The following is an 18,094-nucleotide window of genomic DNA, read 5'->3' as shown; positions in this document are numbered from 1 at the left end:
TTCTTGAACAACAATGGTGGCTGGTAAAGAGGTTAGCGTAGATGCTGCTAGCATCAGTTCTATCAGAACTGGAGAGTAGAGCGAAGAGCAGCATTGAAGGCTTTTCTTGATGGAAATTTTTTTTTCACGATGTAAGGGAATCACCTGCCAAGTATTTTTTTAAAGTGCCTGCTCTTTTCCATCAGCCTTCCAAGATGGGTCTGTGTAACAAACCATCTGTCACAGTCAGGTTATTTTGTTATATGATGGCAAGGAAGTGAATAAGCATCAAATTATTCCTTTATCCATCACAGCATTGGTGGTGTACAGAAGGATAAAAGATGACACAAAGTCTTTTCAACACAACTGGAACACAGCTGCTGTTCCGCTGAGCTGAAACAGGACACTTACCTGTTGGACACTATACCAGGGTAGTAACTCTTTTGGTTGTCATCCACTTTCATATCACTCATCAGAACAAAGGCAGAGTGTCTGCCATAGGCTCGGATTACACTACAGCCAGTGACGGTCTCAGAGAAATGGGAGTATATGGGCGAGCGGCTGACTGACTCCAGGCGCTTTAGCTGCCGAGACGTCGCAACGTAAAATCTCTACAGGGGTCAAAAAACAAACAACATTACAACTGAACAGGACGTCACAAGATGCTATACAGATATTCAAAAATGATGATGCACACAGATGAGCCCACACACATACACATTCGCACCCACGCAGAGTAATAAAGAAAGCCTGTGTGAACCAAACACCTGCAGTGCTCATTCCAATTTACACATATTTGATAGGCCGCCAGCTCATCTTACATAAGCTCCTCAGAGGTGGCGAGTTCAAAGTCTACATGCAAATCAGCTCTCCTGCATTAACCTCAGGAATGTCCAGAATAAAAATGTGCTAAAGCACTGCTGATGTCAAGCTGCAGGTGTTTTGATCACACATATTTCTGCATTAAAATCTAATTTATAGCTTAATAAAAATGACATTGAAAAAGTTAAAAGCTTAGCTTCCCTTTGTATCTGTATGTGCAATCATATTATAGTGAGTGGTTTGGCTTTCATTTGCAGAATTTGGACATGTATCATTCAAACAGAAGCCCCTCAGACGATAAGATTATAGACAAATGATGCAGCAAAGACACAGGCCATGCAGGATGGATGCGAGACAAAGCCATAGGGATAATATGAGCTTGTGTCAGTACAGCTGATTTTAGTCATTTGGAGGTCAGGTTAGTATAAATGTTAAAGGGGAGCACACAGTTCCTAAATGCCCCATGAGTCTCTGCTTTATAATGACTTTAATCTCATTAAATCTCAAAACTCAAGATTATTTGTGTTTGAACAGATTTATAAGTGCAAGTATGTTGAGGAAATTCCTAAAAGTCAAAAAGCTATAGTGAGTTAGCAGTTTATATTACACAGACTCATATGAAATGTTTGTATGTGTGTGTATGTAATGAGAGACTGATGAATAATTGTTTAATTAGCCTCTATGGGCTTGGCTGAAAGCTAACACTGTATGAAATCTGCACAGTGGGGTTAAAAGGCTACTCCAACAATTGAATATGTCCCTTTCATAAAGTTGGGGGACTCACAAGACTAACAAAAGAATTACCAAAACCAAAGCAGCAGAGGCTGAGATATCCTGACTTATAGTTCCGAGTAGGGGTCAAATCAAATTTTGGAAAGTTACCTCCCGATTCCAAAAGACATTATACAGCTACTTTCACAGGCAGATTACTCCTTGTGACAAGTAAACTGAACCTCGTGTGTAAAATTAGAGTAGAGTTCCCCTAACCAGATGTAATAGCAGAATTATGCCAAACTGTGCCATCTTGAGGTCAGATACGGGAGTGTGTTTTGATCACTAGAAGGTGCATTATTAACAAATCTAGAATGGCCATTAAAATACTTAATAATTAACATGTTGGATGATTTGTAATTATTATATTACTTTTGGTTTCAGTTACACACACACACACACACACAGAAAAATAAATCAATACTGCAGTGATAAACACTACACACACCACTGTAAACCGCTGTCAGACAGAGCTGCTCCTGTGGGAGGAATAACCTCATTAAACCTCAGTTGTTGTAGCTATCTAGCAGGCCTGACATACGAAGAGGTCCCTCCTGGCACTCAAGATCTCAACAGAGGTTAGAAAAAGACTGGATGGAACAAAAAGAGCTCACCTAGATATATTTTAACCTATCCTTAAGCTTCTTTCAGTTAGTAGGACATTGAGTAGCAAAACAACAGTTGAGATTAGTTCCAACTGGAAGTTGTATTTCCTGTATGAATATACACATATAGTATAACTAGTGAGATTATTTCTGCCTCTAGAGCAGCCCTGCCTCTAAAAAAGAAATGGCATATACCTAGAGTTTTAATTAGTCCTAAAAATAAATGTGAAATCAAATGTATGTTTTGTTTCATATAGGAATGTAACGATATATCGCAAGACAGTTAAACTGTGATACAAATATGTGAAGATTCAAACCGGTGAGATGAAAAATAAACCATGATACTCTTTTTGAACAGCAGAGGGCGCTATCTACTTTGGACTTTGCTTGTTCCACGTCCTACATCTCTGTATCAAGGCGCAAAAACATGGCTGCCGCATGTGAAGACCAGTTTAAAATCAGAGGTGCGGCAGGTGTTTATACCCTATCTTAAGAAAATATAAGGGGAAATATATATTTTGTATAGATTTTTGTCTGAGAAATAAAGGAATGTCTTTCAGTCATAATTTGTTTTCAATCTCATATTGTTAAAAAAATTGAGAAAACGATATTGTGAACCCAGTATTCAGAATTGTATCCAGTTGAGTGTATCGTTACATCCCTAGTTCCATGGTACAACCTTAAAAGTTTATTGATGTTACCAAGTGCTGCTGCGGACTAGAGCTTCCCCGGTCTAAAACTACAGACTGGCCACTGAGGCCCCCAGCCAGCTATAACTACTGGACTACACATCCCCTACAGCACTAGAACAGCAGTGATCAACGGTTGAACTACATGCAGCAGTCTACCAGCACACACACTCAACAACACTCGCAGACATGCATGTCGTATTAATGAGTTAGCAGACTCGTTTCCTATTTACCTGAACCCACCAATAGAACACCATTAATGGGGCTATGACTATGAGGAACATTGGGGTGAGGGCAGAGCATATGAGCAGCACATTCAGAGTGTACCAGAAAGTGCGCATCCATATGTCAATATTGTCTGGGATGTGGGAGTCTATAGAATCCATGTCTTTGCTGAAGCGGTTTAGTAACCGCCCAGTGGGGGTGCTCTCGAAGAAGGCCTGCGGAGCTCGCAGGACCCCCTGAAGCATGTTGTGATGCATGAGCTTGGCTGCCCGCAGCATACTGTAGGCCCGGCACAACAGGCAGTTAACCAACAACAGCACACCTGCGAGAAGGGGGGAGGGGAGGGGTCAAGTGTGACAACACAACAACGCCTGCGTTAAATAGATTAGGACCCGTTCCTTATGTCTAATGAAATGGCAGCGTTCACAGAGTCACATTTAGCACTTGATTGTGTTTTTTTTAACACCTCATGAGCATTAAAAAACAACACAGTTAATTTTTTTTTTTAAATCATCAGTTTTTTGGTGCTGCTCCTTCTTCCTTTTGTGTTATCACTGCTCAAGCTAACGACCAGGTCTAATATTGACAATGTGTGTGCTCCAGATAAACAGAAAACATCAGATGCAGCACGTCTTGCATGCCAGCACAGTTCCCTAAAAGTAGAGGGGGTGTCCAAGTACAAGTCAAGTAGCACAACTTTGGTGTGAGAAATTAGACCTCATTCTCCTTCATCACTAAATATCTCACATGGCTACCCACAGTGATATTAATCTGAATTGTGTGTTCAGCCCATACAGGATGTCATCTGCATCCTGTGGGTGCCACACATTTGTAGTAAACATGTTAGAGCAATGACTATACAACTTTTGAAGAGAGGAGTGTTGATTGGAAAAACCGGATGCAGGCTATTGATTTACCTTCATATACTGCACTTGTCCTAATTAGGTATACAATGAAACTACTTTTCTGTCCTGATACTGATTCTAGTACATCAACTCAGGGTACCTGTTGATTGCGAGTACTAACCCAACACCAGTGCTATTTTCTACCCCCAAAGTTAAAGTCTGTATACCTCACTGCATTAGAATTATTTGTATGTAAGGTAACATGAGGCCAGGGATTGCTGTGGCATTCTGCTGCTTGCCATTACTAAATGAATGTAACTGCGGAAACACTGAATTTTAGGAAATCATATTTAATACGGCTCCAATGGATCGGATCAGTGCATCACTCGTCCTAATCCAACCTCTTATACAACCGCCCCTCAGGTACATTAGAGCTGTGCTTCTAAGCAGGAAGATGACACATATCTATGAGTCAAGCTTGCCCTGAGTATCCTGGAGGTTTAGAACAGCAAATGTAAAATCTCTTATAAAGATCTGCTTATTTCTAATCGATCTGATCATTTTTATTTATATAAGAATTTGTAAGTGTCAAAGTCAACTCTGTTACACACACACACTACCTGCTATCTAACCAGCCTACTAACGAACTATTTTATTTGCTCCAAAAAACACAGGCTACAAATTACACACTAGTGACATCAATCCCTAAAACCACCCTGGAAAAGACAAAACCCAATCAAAAGACCCAGTAGATGAAGCAGATTCAGTTGTATTAACACTGGTCTACCACTAGAGGGGGTTTATAGATCACTACAGAGAGTAACACAGTTCCTAACATAAATGGTACTAAGAATAGGTTTTACACTAAAGTGACTTGAATTGAATTGAATTGAATTGAAATTGAATTAAAATTGAATTGAATTGAAGACTTCTGTATATTGGGGATGAGGGTTGTGCCACCTGCAATACCAACATGGCACGACAAGTGTGTGTTTGTGTGTGTAGGGTGTGTGTGTGTGTGTGTGTGTAGGGTGTGTGGAAGGGTGTGGAAGCAGGCTGCGGGCAGGACAGGAAGTGCTTTGGCTGCGGAGAGAGCAAAGTGAATTCACAATTGAAAAGGAGATAATCACAACCAGTGGATGCTCATCACGGACAACCTCACAGGCTACAGAGAAACAAAGGCCAGAACTGGAAGGTAAAAAAAAAAGCTGCTGCGCCAACATGCATGCGGCATGCCATTCCAGGAAGAGAAAGAGTCACAAATTGGCAAAGAAAAGAGGAACAGAGAGGATCAGCTGGCACGTGATCAACATTTTCCCCGAGTACCTGTACAAAGATGTATATCAAAGCCAGGGGCACTATGACAACAAGGAAGATGGGCGTGCTGGAAACGATAACTATCATGGTGGAGAGAGACATGAAGGCGGTGCCCAGTAACATGAGCACAGTGGCTGGCAGAGCCTCGTCTATGACGTAGATGTCCTTGGAGAAGCGGTTGATGATGCGTCCTATAGGCGTGGTATCAAAAAAAGACTGGGGCGTGTGAAGTTTGTTGGTAAGCAGATTATAGTGCAGCTTCTTGGCTGCGCCGATGTTCCCCATGGCTAGTGTGAAGGAAGACATCATGACCAGGATACCTGGGGTGGGGTTGAACCAGAGGAGTATGAGAGGAGGATAAAGATATTGGAGAGAATGGTTAGAACGTGGAATGAGAAAGCAGTGGAATCACTAGTAGACACAGCCGGCATCTGTCCTGAATGTAGGGATGTAAAGGTTCACTGTAAAAGGAACAGCAGTTAAACATTACATACACATCCACAGCCTCCATGCTTCCAACTGAAAACGCCAATCAAGAACAATGCATACTAATTGTTATGTGTAGATGTAATTCTGGTCCTTTGTATTATAGCTATTTTTGTTGAATCTCCAGTGATCTTACTGTATGAAAACAAAGCTTCAACTGGCTGCAAAGCAAACACATTCAGCTCATTTTGTGCTGTGTGAGTGGCACCATGGAGTTAAATTATCTGCTCAGGTTCAAAAGTCATTTTAGCACCATGATGTGACAACAATGCAACCTCAAAACAGTTTACCACTTTGCAAAAGGCAGTTTCTACTAAATTATCAAACAGTAAATGCATAGAAATGAATGGGGGTTCGCTATAAAATGATCATTTATTGCTTATTGTGACACTCAAGTGTTTCTTACCTTGTGCAATGCCCAGTGCGGCGTACACCCCCACCCTCAAAGGAACATTCTCCTGAGTCTGATTTCTTGAGGCGTCATTGGTCCACTCGCTAAGCCAGATGTTCGCTCCGATGGACGCGGCGCTCTGGCAGCCGTACAGAAAACAGATGAACACTGACAGCAGAGGTCCCACTGCCATGGCGTACTCCAGGTACACCTTTGCTTTCACCTGGTGGGGAGTGACAGAACTGTTAACAGACTGAGGTATAAAAGTCACAGTTATGTTTTATCATGTAGATAATTGTTTTTTGTTATTTTATGTTCTATGAAGTGTCTAAGCATTTTAATGAGACCCATCTTTTTTCTGTTAGCACCAGATTCTACCTCAGTGTAAAACTAAACTGTAAAACCTTCCCTTAAAATAAGAACAAGCCTAAGAATAAATAAAGGTAGAAAGTGTACTTTTTGGCTAAATAGAAGTTATCACTGTATTGATGGTACATGTATTAGGTTTAGGTGAATATACATTTCTGAAGGGTTATCATAGATGTATTGACTGAACAGGTACATGTGTACTTGGTGTACATTCTTATACAGTACAGCTATAGAGAGTGTGGTGCTTTTGTTTTCTCCTGGCGTTTTTAGCTGTGAAGCCACTCTATGAGCGGTTGGTGAAACCTACTCACTCACAGGATCACCATTAGATAGGCACGCTCCAGTACGTTGTTTGCAGTTACGTGATCCTGATGATGCTCAAAATTCAGAATGAAGCAGGAAGTGAAAGGCAGAATGGATGGAAAGATAAAAGCCCATACTGCGCTACTACTATACTCATTGTGTTAAATTAAGGCCAAAAACCTTTTTTGAGGTCCCAGTGACCTTTGAGTGCAAAGTGTCATAAATTCAGTGTCCACCCAACTGTGTAATATGGTCACAATCTGCCCTTCTGTTCCTGAGTTATGGTGTTGAATAACAGCCAAATAAGTGTTTTTCCAGGACATTATGATGTGACACTGAAGTTGACATTTGACCTTTTGGGTAAAAAATGTCATCACATTGTTGTTGTTGTATCCACTTAAACGTCTGTGTGAAATTTTCATAATTCATCATTTGGACTGACCCTGCCTGTCTCTGCAGTCTCTGCCTGGATGAGTTTCTCTGTCTCTTGTGGTTTCTTCTTCTCTGGCTGCTCTGAGTGTTTCCTCTGGCTGCAGCCGTGTCTCCTCACTGAGCGCGCTCTGGGGTTCTCTCCGTCTGCTGAAATTATGCTGATCTGTCTGTATAGGGAGAAACAAATAATGTCAATATATGCCAGTATGTGGGCTTATTGTGACACTTAAGTGTGAACAGTATGTGTGGAATGACCAAATAATGATATTCAGTCAGCAGATGTTTAGAAAAAGGCTCATTACAATACAGGTAGTTAGAAAGAAACTAAATCTTAAAAGTTGTTCCTTTACCTTATGAAATTTCTCTTGGCTTCATTGATCCCCGGCTCATTGTCAACCATGTCTATGTGGTTGCTAAGGGCATCGTCGGGGAACAATTCCTCATCTTCAATTAACTCATCTGTAAAAGCAGTGTTAGCATTGTGTTACACAGCTTTTTTCCAAGAAGCTCAACCATAGAAATCATATGAGATGCTGATATGAGATGCCATAAGAGCAGAGGAAGTGATGCTCTACCAGTGGCCTCGTCCTCCTCTATGATGTCCTCCAGAGCGTAGTTCCTGAGAAACTCTGCGAAGGCTCCGTTCTGATTGAGCAGCTCCTGGTAGGAGCCCATCTCTGACACCCTGCCATCCACCATCACCATTATGTTATCCACCTGAGGCAGGAAGCTGATGCCATGTGTCACTAGAATACGTGTCTGGAGTCAAACAAAAAAGAAAACAAAGTTATGTAATAAAAACACACACATTCCAATATCAAAACAAACACAGGCACACCGTTATGGCAAGCTCAACTTCAGTGAAACATTGAGTGTGTTAATATGTGCACTTTCCCAGCAGAATCCTGCCACACAGGAACTGGTCTTATCAGAAACTGGTGTCATAAATATGAAAAACCAACAAGTAATAAACTGATAAAAGATACAACTTCCTCTCTAGTAAAAAGATAATATATAACTTCCTCTACTGAAGCGAGACAGTTTACAGCCATGCTAAGAGCTCTGTGAGGCTGTACTTGGGCACAGCAGTGCTTTAAACTAAATACTAATGTCAGCATACTGACAAGAAAACCTAGAAAGTTGTTCACCATGGTCACCATCTTTAGCATACTTTAACGCGTTAGCATGCTAACATTTGCTAATTAACACAAAGCACAAAGCACTAGCGATGTGCATCTGCATCACTGGGGCTGATGTGATTCACACCTCGATGTATTTCCAACGAACTAATACATTAAAAAACATATGAAGCAGCTACTGATGTGATAAGATTCACCCCTATTACAATGCAGTGTGATTCGACACAATTTGATTCAGTGCAATAGATTGCTAAAGAACATGATACTATGCAGTTTAATATGGTACAGATTCTTTGGTTCTTCTCAAGCTGTTTGAGAAGCAGTTTAGAGAGAAAGAATTCATCTACATATAAAATTATTGGTCACATTAACATTTATCATTATATTAAATAATATAGGCACAGGGCCTAAAAATGTTAAAGTTATATATATTAACTAATATTCATAAATTCATTGGTTTTTACTAGGGATGAATGATAATTATTGCAATTTGTTTACCTCTGCAGTGTAGTTTAAAGGGGCTTTTTCACCTCACAAACTCATGTGTGGAAACCTAGATTTCGACTCTCCTCACCTTTCCCTTTAGAGCACCCTCTGGGCCGATGAGGTTGTCAAAGATGTGTTTGGCCACGTGGGCGTCCACAGCGGACAGCGGGTCGTCCAGCAGGTAGACATCAGTGTCACTGTACAGAGCCCGGGCCAGACTCACCCTCTGTCTCTGCCCACCAGAGAGGTTGATACCCTGCAGGATCGAGACACCAGAATCACTTTGTTGACTGTGGCTGTTGGCCAATATACCATGTGCATTTCAGGTACGTATCAGGGAGTAAAGGGTATTTCTCAGGACTTAAACTTAATCCAGTGGTGGAAAAATGTCTAGGAAACGTAGAACTAACAGAATTGCTGGAAGGAAACCAAAGCTGACAACTGGAAACAGAAACAAAAAGTGCTTACTGAGCAAGAGAACTGAAAACTGAAGCGCTTCTCTCTCATACCTTCTCTCCTATCTCAGTCATGTCTCCTCCAGGCAGCACTTCCAGGTCAGGAGTTAAGGCACAGGCTTCCAGCACGCAGCGGTACTTCTGCTCATTGTAGGGTTTCCCAAACAGGATGTTGTCCCGCAAGGTGGCATTCTGTATCCAGGCCTGCTGAGGTACGTATGCCACTGATCCCTGAGGAGAGAGGCAGACAAACTTCTGTTTACACCACTTCCTCTGATGACAGATACGCAATTAGCAACCCTTAACATGTGTTCTGTGTTCTATATTCTATAAAATGATGTCAGATTTCTTGTTCTTGAAAGGACAGTGTCTCCTGTTGTTTTTTGCCATAGAGATATTCAAAAGATTACACCTAGATAGACTATAATGCATTAATCCCTGGATTTTATGTGCTCTTCATCTCTCTTTACCAGTCTTTCCCAAAAAAACAATCACTCAGGAGATTCAGTTAACTAATACCATCTGCCACAGGGTCTGAGACTTCTGAATGCAGCCTGCAACAGGAACCAAACCTGCATTAACTGATTTTTATTGGTCATTTGGGGGCAGCTAACTTTTGAGGGAAATATCTGGGGCTTTAGCTGCATTATGTTGAGAAGAACAGTGGGTTTATCATAGCTAAAAGCAAGGGTAATGAGAGGTGAGACTGCATCTAAACGCAATGTTTGTAAGCTGTAAAACCAAAGTAATGAGCTAAAAGAAGCTAAAAAGCTCCATGAAGTGAAGTCCTACCCGAATAGAAACCTCTCCTTCCAGTTTCTCCATTTCACCCAGCAGCGCAGAGATCAGGGAGGACTTCCCACAGCCAACGTGGCCCACCACTGCCAGCAGGGAGCCCTGGGGCACCATCACGTTAATACTACAAACACACAGTCACAGTGTTTTGAGAATGGCCTCTCAGGTTTGACAACACAAACAAACAGGAGCAAACATACAGTAGATTGCTTGTGTACATACTTGTGTAGAACAGGAGGATCTTCTTTGGCCCAGCTGAACTTCCCGTTGACGACTGTTAGTGAAAACTCTGTTGAGCAACAAAACGTTTTTTGAATTGGTGCCAGGTGCACTGTAGTCTGACAGGACAAAAGACTGAAAGGCATTATTCAACCATTAGTCATCCCGAAGCTCTGCAGGCTTCAGGCACTGGGTAAAAGGTACAAAAGGGTGGAAGTGACTTTGCCTTAAAGCCTTGAATGATCAATGGAATGATGGCATATAATGATAATGCACATTTTCTCGAGGTACTGCAATTATTAATGTCTGTTTAAAGCATGTGCAGTGACACCAGAAAGGAAAAGAACTGCCTGAAGCTGGGCAGGGTGGGAACAAAGTAAAGAAACATGTTGTTTTAACCACAGTCAAAAGAAGAGCAGTGTTTCATTCTACCTGTTGCTATGTTCTTTCGGTCTACTGAATTTGGGTCCAGCTCATCGTGACTCAGGAAACTTTGAATTCGCTTCAGTGAGACGCTGGCCTGCGAAGCAGAATAAACACAGGGGCACTCAATGAAACCTGTCAACACAAGCAGAAAATGAAGGTGAGAAATGCAGAAAAAGGGAAAAAGTTCCTACCTGTACTATGCTGCTGATGACCTGGGGAAGCATGTTGAGAGGAAACCTGAGGATGTTAAAGAGCGAGAGGGACACAAAGGCCTTCTCTGCATCCAGGATGTTGTTCTCATCCACAGTCACATACACGGCAAACGTTGTCAAGGCAACCTAGAAACACAAACGGGTCGCTCAGGCATCAAGGTCTATCAGTTTACTGTACACATGTACAGCAGTCAGTACTGTGATGCTACACCCATTTGCACATTTATCAACCAGTGAATCAGCAATGACCTGACTGTCAACAGCTGGTGATATTCATGTGTTTATTTTATTTCATTTATTGATTTCAAATATTTTTTTTGCTTCATTTCCTTTGATGAATAGGATAGCTGAAGAGAAGATAGACAGGAAAGAGGGGAGAGAGAAAGGGAATGACATGCAGCAAAGGGCCACAGGTCGGATTCGAACACATGGCCGCTGCAGCAAGGAGCTACCAGGGCACCCCAAGTGTTCATAATGGTGAGTATTATGTGACAAATGTATACCAATCAACTAATTTCTGAATTAAATGCTGACATGTGACCTATGAAATCGGATGTAGATAACTGAGCTGTGTTCACTCACACTGCTCCCATGTTATTGCATTGGCTGTCATGACATAAAGTTAGTTGCTAGAAGTTCCAGGAAAGTTTACACATTACTTGTACAGCATAATAAAAGAGTCTGCAACCTGACTGGACTTACATTCACCAGGAGGACGCAAACAGGACTCCAAAAGTCATATCAATTACACAATAAAAAGCACTGGGTCAAAACCCCCCACTGGTTCTGGTTATCCCTGTGTTGTGTCGGGGCTATATTGACCCCACACTGGGCTTAGTTTTCAAGTGTGTACAAAATTGACCGGAATATTCTCTTCCTTCTACAGTTTCTAAACAAAAGAGCTCTTTATCACCAGGTTTCTAAAATAGTTTCAGATAAAGCTCCTTTGTAATGTATTTTTGACCACAAACTAGGCTATCTGAACACTTGCCGAATTGTAAATTGAATAAGAACGGCCTGACATTCACCAAATGCTTAATTCCTGGCCGATCACTCAGCAAAGAGTCTCTTGAAAGAAAGACAGTTCCCAGACATTTAGACTAAGCCTACCAGAAAAGGGGCACTGGTCCAGGCCATGGTGGACAGCGCTCCCAGATAAGCTGTCTTGCGCAGCACGTTGAGCTCCTTCTGCCGGATGGCCAGGACTTTTTCTTTGAACGAGTTCTCCCAGGCGTACAGCTTTAGGACTTTGATGCCGTTCAGGATCTCGTTCATTAGCTTAATGCGAGAGTCCTTGTACTGCATCTGCTCCACCTGGAAGAGAGGAAGAGGAGAATGAAGAGGAGCAAAAAAGACAAACTGGTCTTTATCTGTGAATTAATAGATCAACCAAAACACCAAAAATAGGGAAAGCGGATAAAGGTAATTTCCTTTAACTGCTAACCCCACCAATAATTTAAAATCATGTACATTTACATTTGTCACTCTTGCTTGAATTACAGTAAACTTTGGTATCGACTAGATCAGACATGGTTTGACGGAAAGTAGGAGTAAATGTCCTTCAAATGTAACTGACAAAATGGGGGACAAAATTTTTGTTTTGTGCAAAGAAGTATTCAAAACTTCATCTAAATGTATCATTTGGCTTCATCAGTTTGGGTTAGTCAAATCAAGTGGATCTTCGAAAATGACAGTGAAATTCCCTTTGTGTCTCCCTGTTAAGCTGCAGTGGATAATAACAAAAAGAGGGCATTTCACACTAACTTAGACTGCTAAAGCCTCATATTAACTTCAGATAAAATGTAGAATGCATTTTGCACATTTTGAAATCGCATTATGAATAGGGCTGAAATTAACAGCATTTTCTCAATTAATCAATGAGATGTTTGGTTCAGAAATGTCAGAAAATGATAAAAAATGTCACTCAATATTTCCCAAAGCCCAAGGTCCTCAAATGTCTTGTTTTGTACACAACCCAAAGAGATTCCGTTAACGTCAGTCACAGAAGACTGAAGATACCAGAAAGTAATTACATTAGAGAAGCTGAAATTTGTGAATTTGGACATTTTTTTCTTAAACAATGGTTCCAAAAAATTTATTGATTATCAAACACAAATTGACAACTAATCAATTCATTAACTAATCATTGCAGCTCTAAATATAAAGAAAGCTCTTCGTGGCTAACAGCAGGAATGATTACAACAAGCAAAACCAGTTTATTTACTCTTAATGTGTAAATCCAAAACATTAGCAAACAATTGTGTTTGGAATAATTCATTTAAAATAATGTGTCAAACAACAAATATGCTTATATCACTGATACAGTTCCACTGAGAGTAAATAGACAACAACACTAAATTATTGCCAAGTCCTAGTTCGACTGTTCATACCTGGTAGGCTCGGGTCTTCATGGCAATCACAGCGTTAAAAGGGATCAGCATGATCATGACAGCCACCCCAGCCATCACAGAAGGACCGAGGTTCTGTAAAATACAGCAGTAAATACAGAGATAAAGCAAAAGTCTCTCGTGTTCAATAATTGTGTGTACACTGTGTGAAATGTCTAGTCGTACAACAATCCATGTATGATTTGTGAACCTACCTGCCAGAGGAAATATAGTGCCAAAATAATCTGAAGTGGAGCAGACCACAACATGTTGAGGAAGGTGGTGAGGTCCATGAACCTCTGTGCGTCCACAGACATCAGGTTGACTACCTCTCCCACCGTAGACGAACGCTTGGCAGCATTAGTTATCACTAGCGCCTGCAGAACAATGAGGAGGAGAAAACCTATACTCATCTACTTGCACTCAATGTCTTTTCTGTGAAGCACACTGTATCTCCTCTAGAATGAAATGGTTTCTTTTAGCATTAATGCATTTGTCCACGTGCATGGTAACACAACGTCAGAAAGCAAACATATGATAATTTGGTGCATACCTTCCTGTAGATAGCTCCTATGACAGCAGTGCGTACATTCATACCGGTGACAAAACAGTACTGAAAGTGATGATGAAGGATGAGAGTCTGCAGGAAGGCTGTGAAGAACATAAGGAAGGCCAGCGAGTAACCCCACCAATCAGGAACTCCCTTCTGTTTTGTGAACAAGATCAGCATCCTGTAAGAGTGAAGAAAGGGAAGAATTCCTAAACACACCACAACAAACTAATATAAAAACAGCTGTGTTGATAACAGCACGTAGCTTATCTAAGCTCTCATTTCCCTTCACATGGTCTGGAGATACACACATCTACTCTGCAACCAAACAGTTAGTGCGAGTTTGCATAAACACACTGGCTGAGTTCAAATAGTATTTTTTGTGAAGTGAACTGGATGTATTTCAGTGGCAGCCAAGACAAGAGCTGCTTGAATTCTCAATTGAAGTTGAGTTGGATACTCTCAGCAAGTCCTCAAGACGTTTTCCATCGAGGTCAAGGAAAAGTGTTGAGGAAAGGACAAAGGGCGTCATTTTTCTTTACTATTTGACGGCAGCTATTATCTACTGTGAATGTTGCAGTTGATGGAAATTCAGGTATTAGGCACACTATATCACTATTTGTAGTGAAGGTAATGTAAAATGATCTTATTTGAATGCAATTGGTAATAACTTGGTATTAACCTGCAGAACACTGCAGTGTGGCTTTACACAGAAAGAAAAAGTAGTAGTTTTCTAGTCTCTTTTTTCCTGGTTTCCCAATAAACTTTCACTAAGGTCTTAAAATATAACTTCTGACTGAGACACAGTCTGGCCTCTCTGCAACTTATGACCTCTAATACCACTTTAAAGTCAAGCATTCACCGGACGATGCAGATGAATTATTTAGAATTTCTCACGCTGGCAGACACATTAGCAGCCTTTAGCCTCCCTGCTGTGAGAGGGTCAGCACACCTCCATTTACATGATCCTAATCTCATCTGAGGCTCATTGCAAACACGGCCTGTGTTTTCAGCAGCTGTCTGCTAGCATCGAACAGCCCGTGTTTTTGCAGGCAGTTCATTTTTGGTTTCATGTAAACAGACCTTGCAACAACATGTTGTTGACAGTCAGGAAACTGAAGGCGTGTTCTGACAAAATGTCATCTGTGCTACCAAAGTTCCACTTAGACAAACCAAAGCAGCTGGAATACTGAGCTGGCCATGGCATTTAGACGAAGTTGTCTAATTGAGCCAGTTGGGCCAGCCACTGTAGTTTAGCCTAAGTAGATAAAATGTAGATATAAGATCAAGTCAAGCTGCTGAGTATCTTTGCTTTGGTGTGTGTAGGATTTACATGAAGGTTGTCAGGGCTACAGAGTGGTGTGTCCTGCCATGGGGCACAGTGGATTTATGACAAAAACACATAACTTAAAACTGGTATAAAGGGAAACCTTTCAGTCTTAAACAATGGATGGTCACAACAAGGGGTGAATATGTGATGGAAAAGTAACATTTTCCTTATAAATAAAGGGGAGAGCTTTACCAGTAAATGAGATAAATGGATTGCCTTCACTGCAAACAATGAGGAAGCTATTATATGTGGATATGTAAAATACAATTTAAATTGTTATGAATAAAAAGTGACAAAAAACAAGAAGTAAATATGTTAACATTAAGTGAGTTCTTCACATACTGACAATGCTTCACATACCCACAAGTCTGCCAATTCAGCACTTCCCAATTCCTTTTTTTCCCTCCTTATGTTGGTGTCTGTAGTGTCAGATTACATTATGTTCATGAAATGAATATAAAATGGCTAAAAGGTATTTTAAAAAAGCAGTATAGTGGGCTCCATTTTTTTTAATAGAGCAGAAGCACAATGTCATTCCAAACAAAGGAGAAAAGTTAAGCCTGCAATACTAGTCTATTAATATTACACAAGTTCAATATCAAGATAAGCTCTGTGAAGGAAGATGATCTGACAGATGGCTACAATACCAGAGAATTTGAAATTAAAAATACACTCGATGCTAAATATGAGTTTTTCCTGTTGCACCAGTGACTAAGCAGATATCAGTAGTAATTATCCTTATTCAACCAAATTACTGTAATAAAATACATACAGGGAAACTACATGCTTAACCATATCTTTTCCATATAGATAGATAGATAGATAGATAGACAGCTACTATTCTTGGATTGCAAACCAGCATGCAAAAACACAAATACCACATGCAAAAATACATCCTGAAAAAGGCATCTGGGAAGACTGGAACAATGGTAGTTTGTTGGTGTTGGAAACTTGCAAATATGGAAGCACGCGTTGGCTACATATGACCTCTGTTTTTACCTGAGCAGCTGAGGGTTGACGAAGGTGACGATATCCTGCAGGAACTTGAAGGCCGAGCCAATCAGAAAGTAGGGCCCGAAGGCTCTGATGAGGGCACGTAGGAAAGACGGCTGGCGGGGAGCAGCTTTCTTATTGGACAGCAGCACCTCCACTTCCTCCGGGCTGCTTTGTCCTCCTCCTCCTCCTCCGACGTGGTTGGTGGTTGATGGTGGGGCCTTGGAGTACACAGCCTGGCTGGACAGATTCTGTTCACTGGAGAATTAGAAATTTGGGAGGTTGTTTGGGATAGGAAAGAGACGGAGAGAAAAAAAAAAATTTCTTAGCTGGAAAAATTCATATATTGATTTAAAAAGGACTATTAAGTTCTTAGAAAACTATTTAGTACAGGTTGAAATAGGGCTGTATATTGGGAAAAATCTGCAATATGATACGTATCACGATACAAGGGTTACGATTCAGTATACTGCGATAGATTACATCGCATTACATAATTATTTATTTACTTTTTTACATTTAATTTAAAAAAACCACCACCATATAAATTAAATGCGCGTTTTTCATACTTCCGCTATGCACACCGCAGGAGCCGGTCTAATTATTTTGGTTGCAGCCACTTGTGGCAACTTTATTAGTCTGCTAGGTTTGCTAATGCTAGAGGTGCACCCATTATGACTTCCTGTTTCATAGGCCTGTGTTTTTTGTGTTCTGCTAGTTCTGCTTGTGGAGTTGGTGGAGATCAAACTAGAGCCACAAAGAGAGGGAACATTGGTCTTAGATTTATCAGGTGGCTGGAAATATGACTTCAAATGAATTCTAATTTTGTTACATATCTGCTGGATGTTTACATAGGCAACCATTTGCTAAAGTTTAAGCCATATGTGCAAGTGAAAAAATTACCTAATGCAGGTTTTAAATAAAGGAAATTGTTGAGCAATACAATTCTTCATAGCAGAATGGACAGTTAGATACGAATAGCTAACCCTATTTAACTGATTTGATTTTAAAGGAGTGGAAACAACACGGAGTATCATCTGCATAACAACAATAAGAATGCACCAAACTGTGCCAAGCTAAGCAGGTAATTCACTGTCAGGAGGTTAGGTTATGAATAAAACTATGAATGAATTTTAACCATTACTTACACTTCCTGTGTTTAGGAAGTAAAAAGTAGTGGCTAAAATTCCAAATTTATCAGTTACAAACGAATCCCTGTTTGCAAAAACTGGGTTCATTTTCAGTAGCAAAAGTAAATACATAGAAGTCACCCCAAAAAACCTGCCAACATTAAATGCTGTGTGTGACTGACTGCTTGTTGTTTGCATTTTTTCACAAGAAGTGTTGATTTGTTCAGAAAGATCTCAGGCCGGTGACAACATAATGCAAGAAAATGCTTTTTCAGCCGAAAGGAATGTTTTTGAAAAAAAAAAAAAAAAAAAAAAAATCTATTCTAATACAAAGCTTGTGCAGGAGTCGGATTCCAGCAGTGAACTAAATGGGCGGACTACAGTTTGAACAAGGACACATCTGATGGAATTCAGCTTTACACCAAACAGGTTTCCAGAGTACAAGTGAAAGGCCTAATCGAGCTTTTCCATATCATTTTACAAGCTGTTCTCAGCGAGAAAGCAGATTGAAACTCCGACAGGGAAACTGTGACACCGAGAGAGGAAGCAGTCTGGAGGTCAGAGTTCAGTGGCTGTGCACAAAATTCCCTTTTTGCTGGAACTGAAGTCCTGTTCTCAGTGACCAAACAAATAATATCCCCAGTATGTAGCTGAATACACTCGAACAGTGGAATGCAATATATTGCAGACATGGGAAAGGTAATTAATTCTGCAGCACATTATATGGATCAGTGGGGG

The 18,094-nt window shown here is 40.7% G+C and overlaps 1 protein-coding gene across 3 annotated transcripts in view; it reads right to left on the bottom strand.

The window, feature by feature from the left end:
- Nucleotides 1-18,094, bottom strand: part of abcc3 (ATP-binding cassette, sub-family C (CFTR/MRP), member 3) — a 48,413-nt gene that overhangs the window by 5,544 nt on the left and 24,775 nt on the right. Inside the window, exons 8-24 of one of the 3 annotated variants that reach the window (XM_035663809.1) lie at nucleotides 16,233-16,484; nucleotides 13,907-14,084; nucleotides 13,569-13,730; nucleotides 13,357-13,449; nucleotides 12,077-12,280; nucleotides 10,946-11,092; nucleotides 10,761-10,848; nucleotides 10,332-10,398; nucleotides 10,107-10,233; nucleotides 9,369-9,545; nucleotides 8,948-9,115; nucleotides 7,810-7,993; nucleotides 7,585-7,693; nucleotides 7,245-7,401; nucleotides 6,146-6,353; nucleotides 5,263-5,573; nucleotides 391-590 (exon numbers count right to left, since the gene is read on the bottom strand). In XM_035663809.1, coding sequence (XP_035519702.1) covers nucleotides 391-590; nucleotides 5,263-5,573; nucleotides 6,146-6,353; nucleotides 7,245-7,401; nucleotides 7,585-7,693; nucleotides 7,810-7,993; nucleotides 8,948-9,115; nucleotides 9,369-9,545; nucleotides 10,107-10,233; nucleotides 10,332-10,398; nucleotides 10,761-10,848; nucleotides 10,946-11,092; nucleotides 12,077-12,280; nucleotides 13,357-13,449; nucleotides 13,569-13,730; nucleotides 13,907-14,084; nucleotides 16,233-16,484 — 2,832 coding nt within the window. Of the gene's footprint in view, nucleotides 1-386; nucleotides 591-3,099; nucleotides 3,414-5,262; nucleotides 5,574-6,145; nucleotides 6,354-7,244; nucleotides 7,402-7,584; nucleotides 7,694-7,809; nucleotides 7,994-8,947; nucleotides 9,116-9,368; nucleotides 9,546-10,106; nucleotides 10,234-10,331; nucleotides 10,399-10,760; nucleotides 10,849-10,945; nucleotides 11,093-12,076; nucleotides 12,281-13,356; nucleotides 13,450-13,568; nucleotides 13,731-13,906; nucleotides 14,085-16,232; nucleotides 16,485-18,094 lie in introns of those variants that run through there. The other 2 variants (XM_035663801.1, XM_035663817.1) reach the window with 2 other exon arrangements.

The sequence above is a fragment of the Morone saxatilis genome, unplaced genomic scaffold (genome assembly GCF_004916995.1).
Source record: "Morone saxatilis isolate NCDOM2014 unplaced genomic scaffold, NCSU_SB_2.0 Contig1, whole genome shotgun sequence".
Lineage (NCBI taxonomy): Eukaryota > Metazoa > Chordata > Actinopteri > Moronidae > Morone > Morone saxatilis.
The sequence above is the reverse complement of the archived record's forward strand: the minus strand, read 5'-3'. Positions and strand labels throughout refer to the sequence as shown.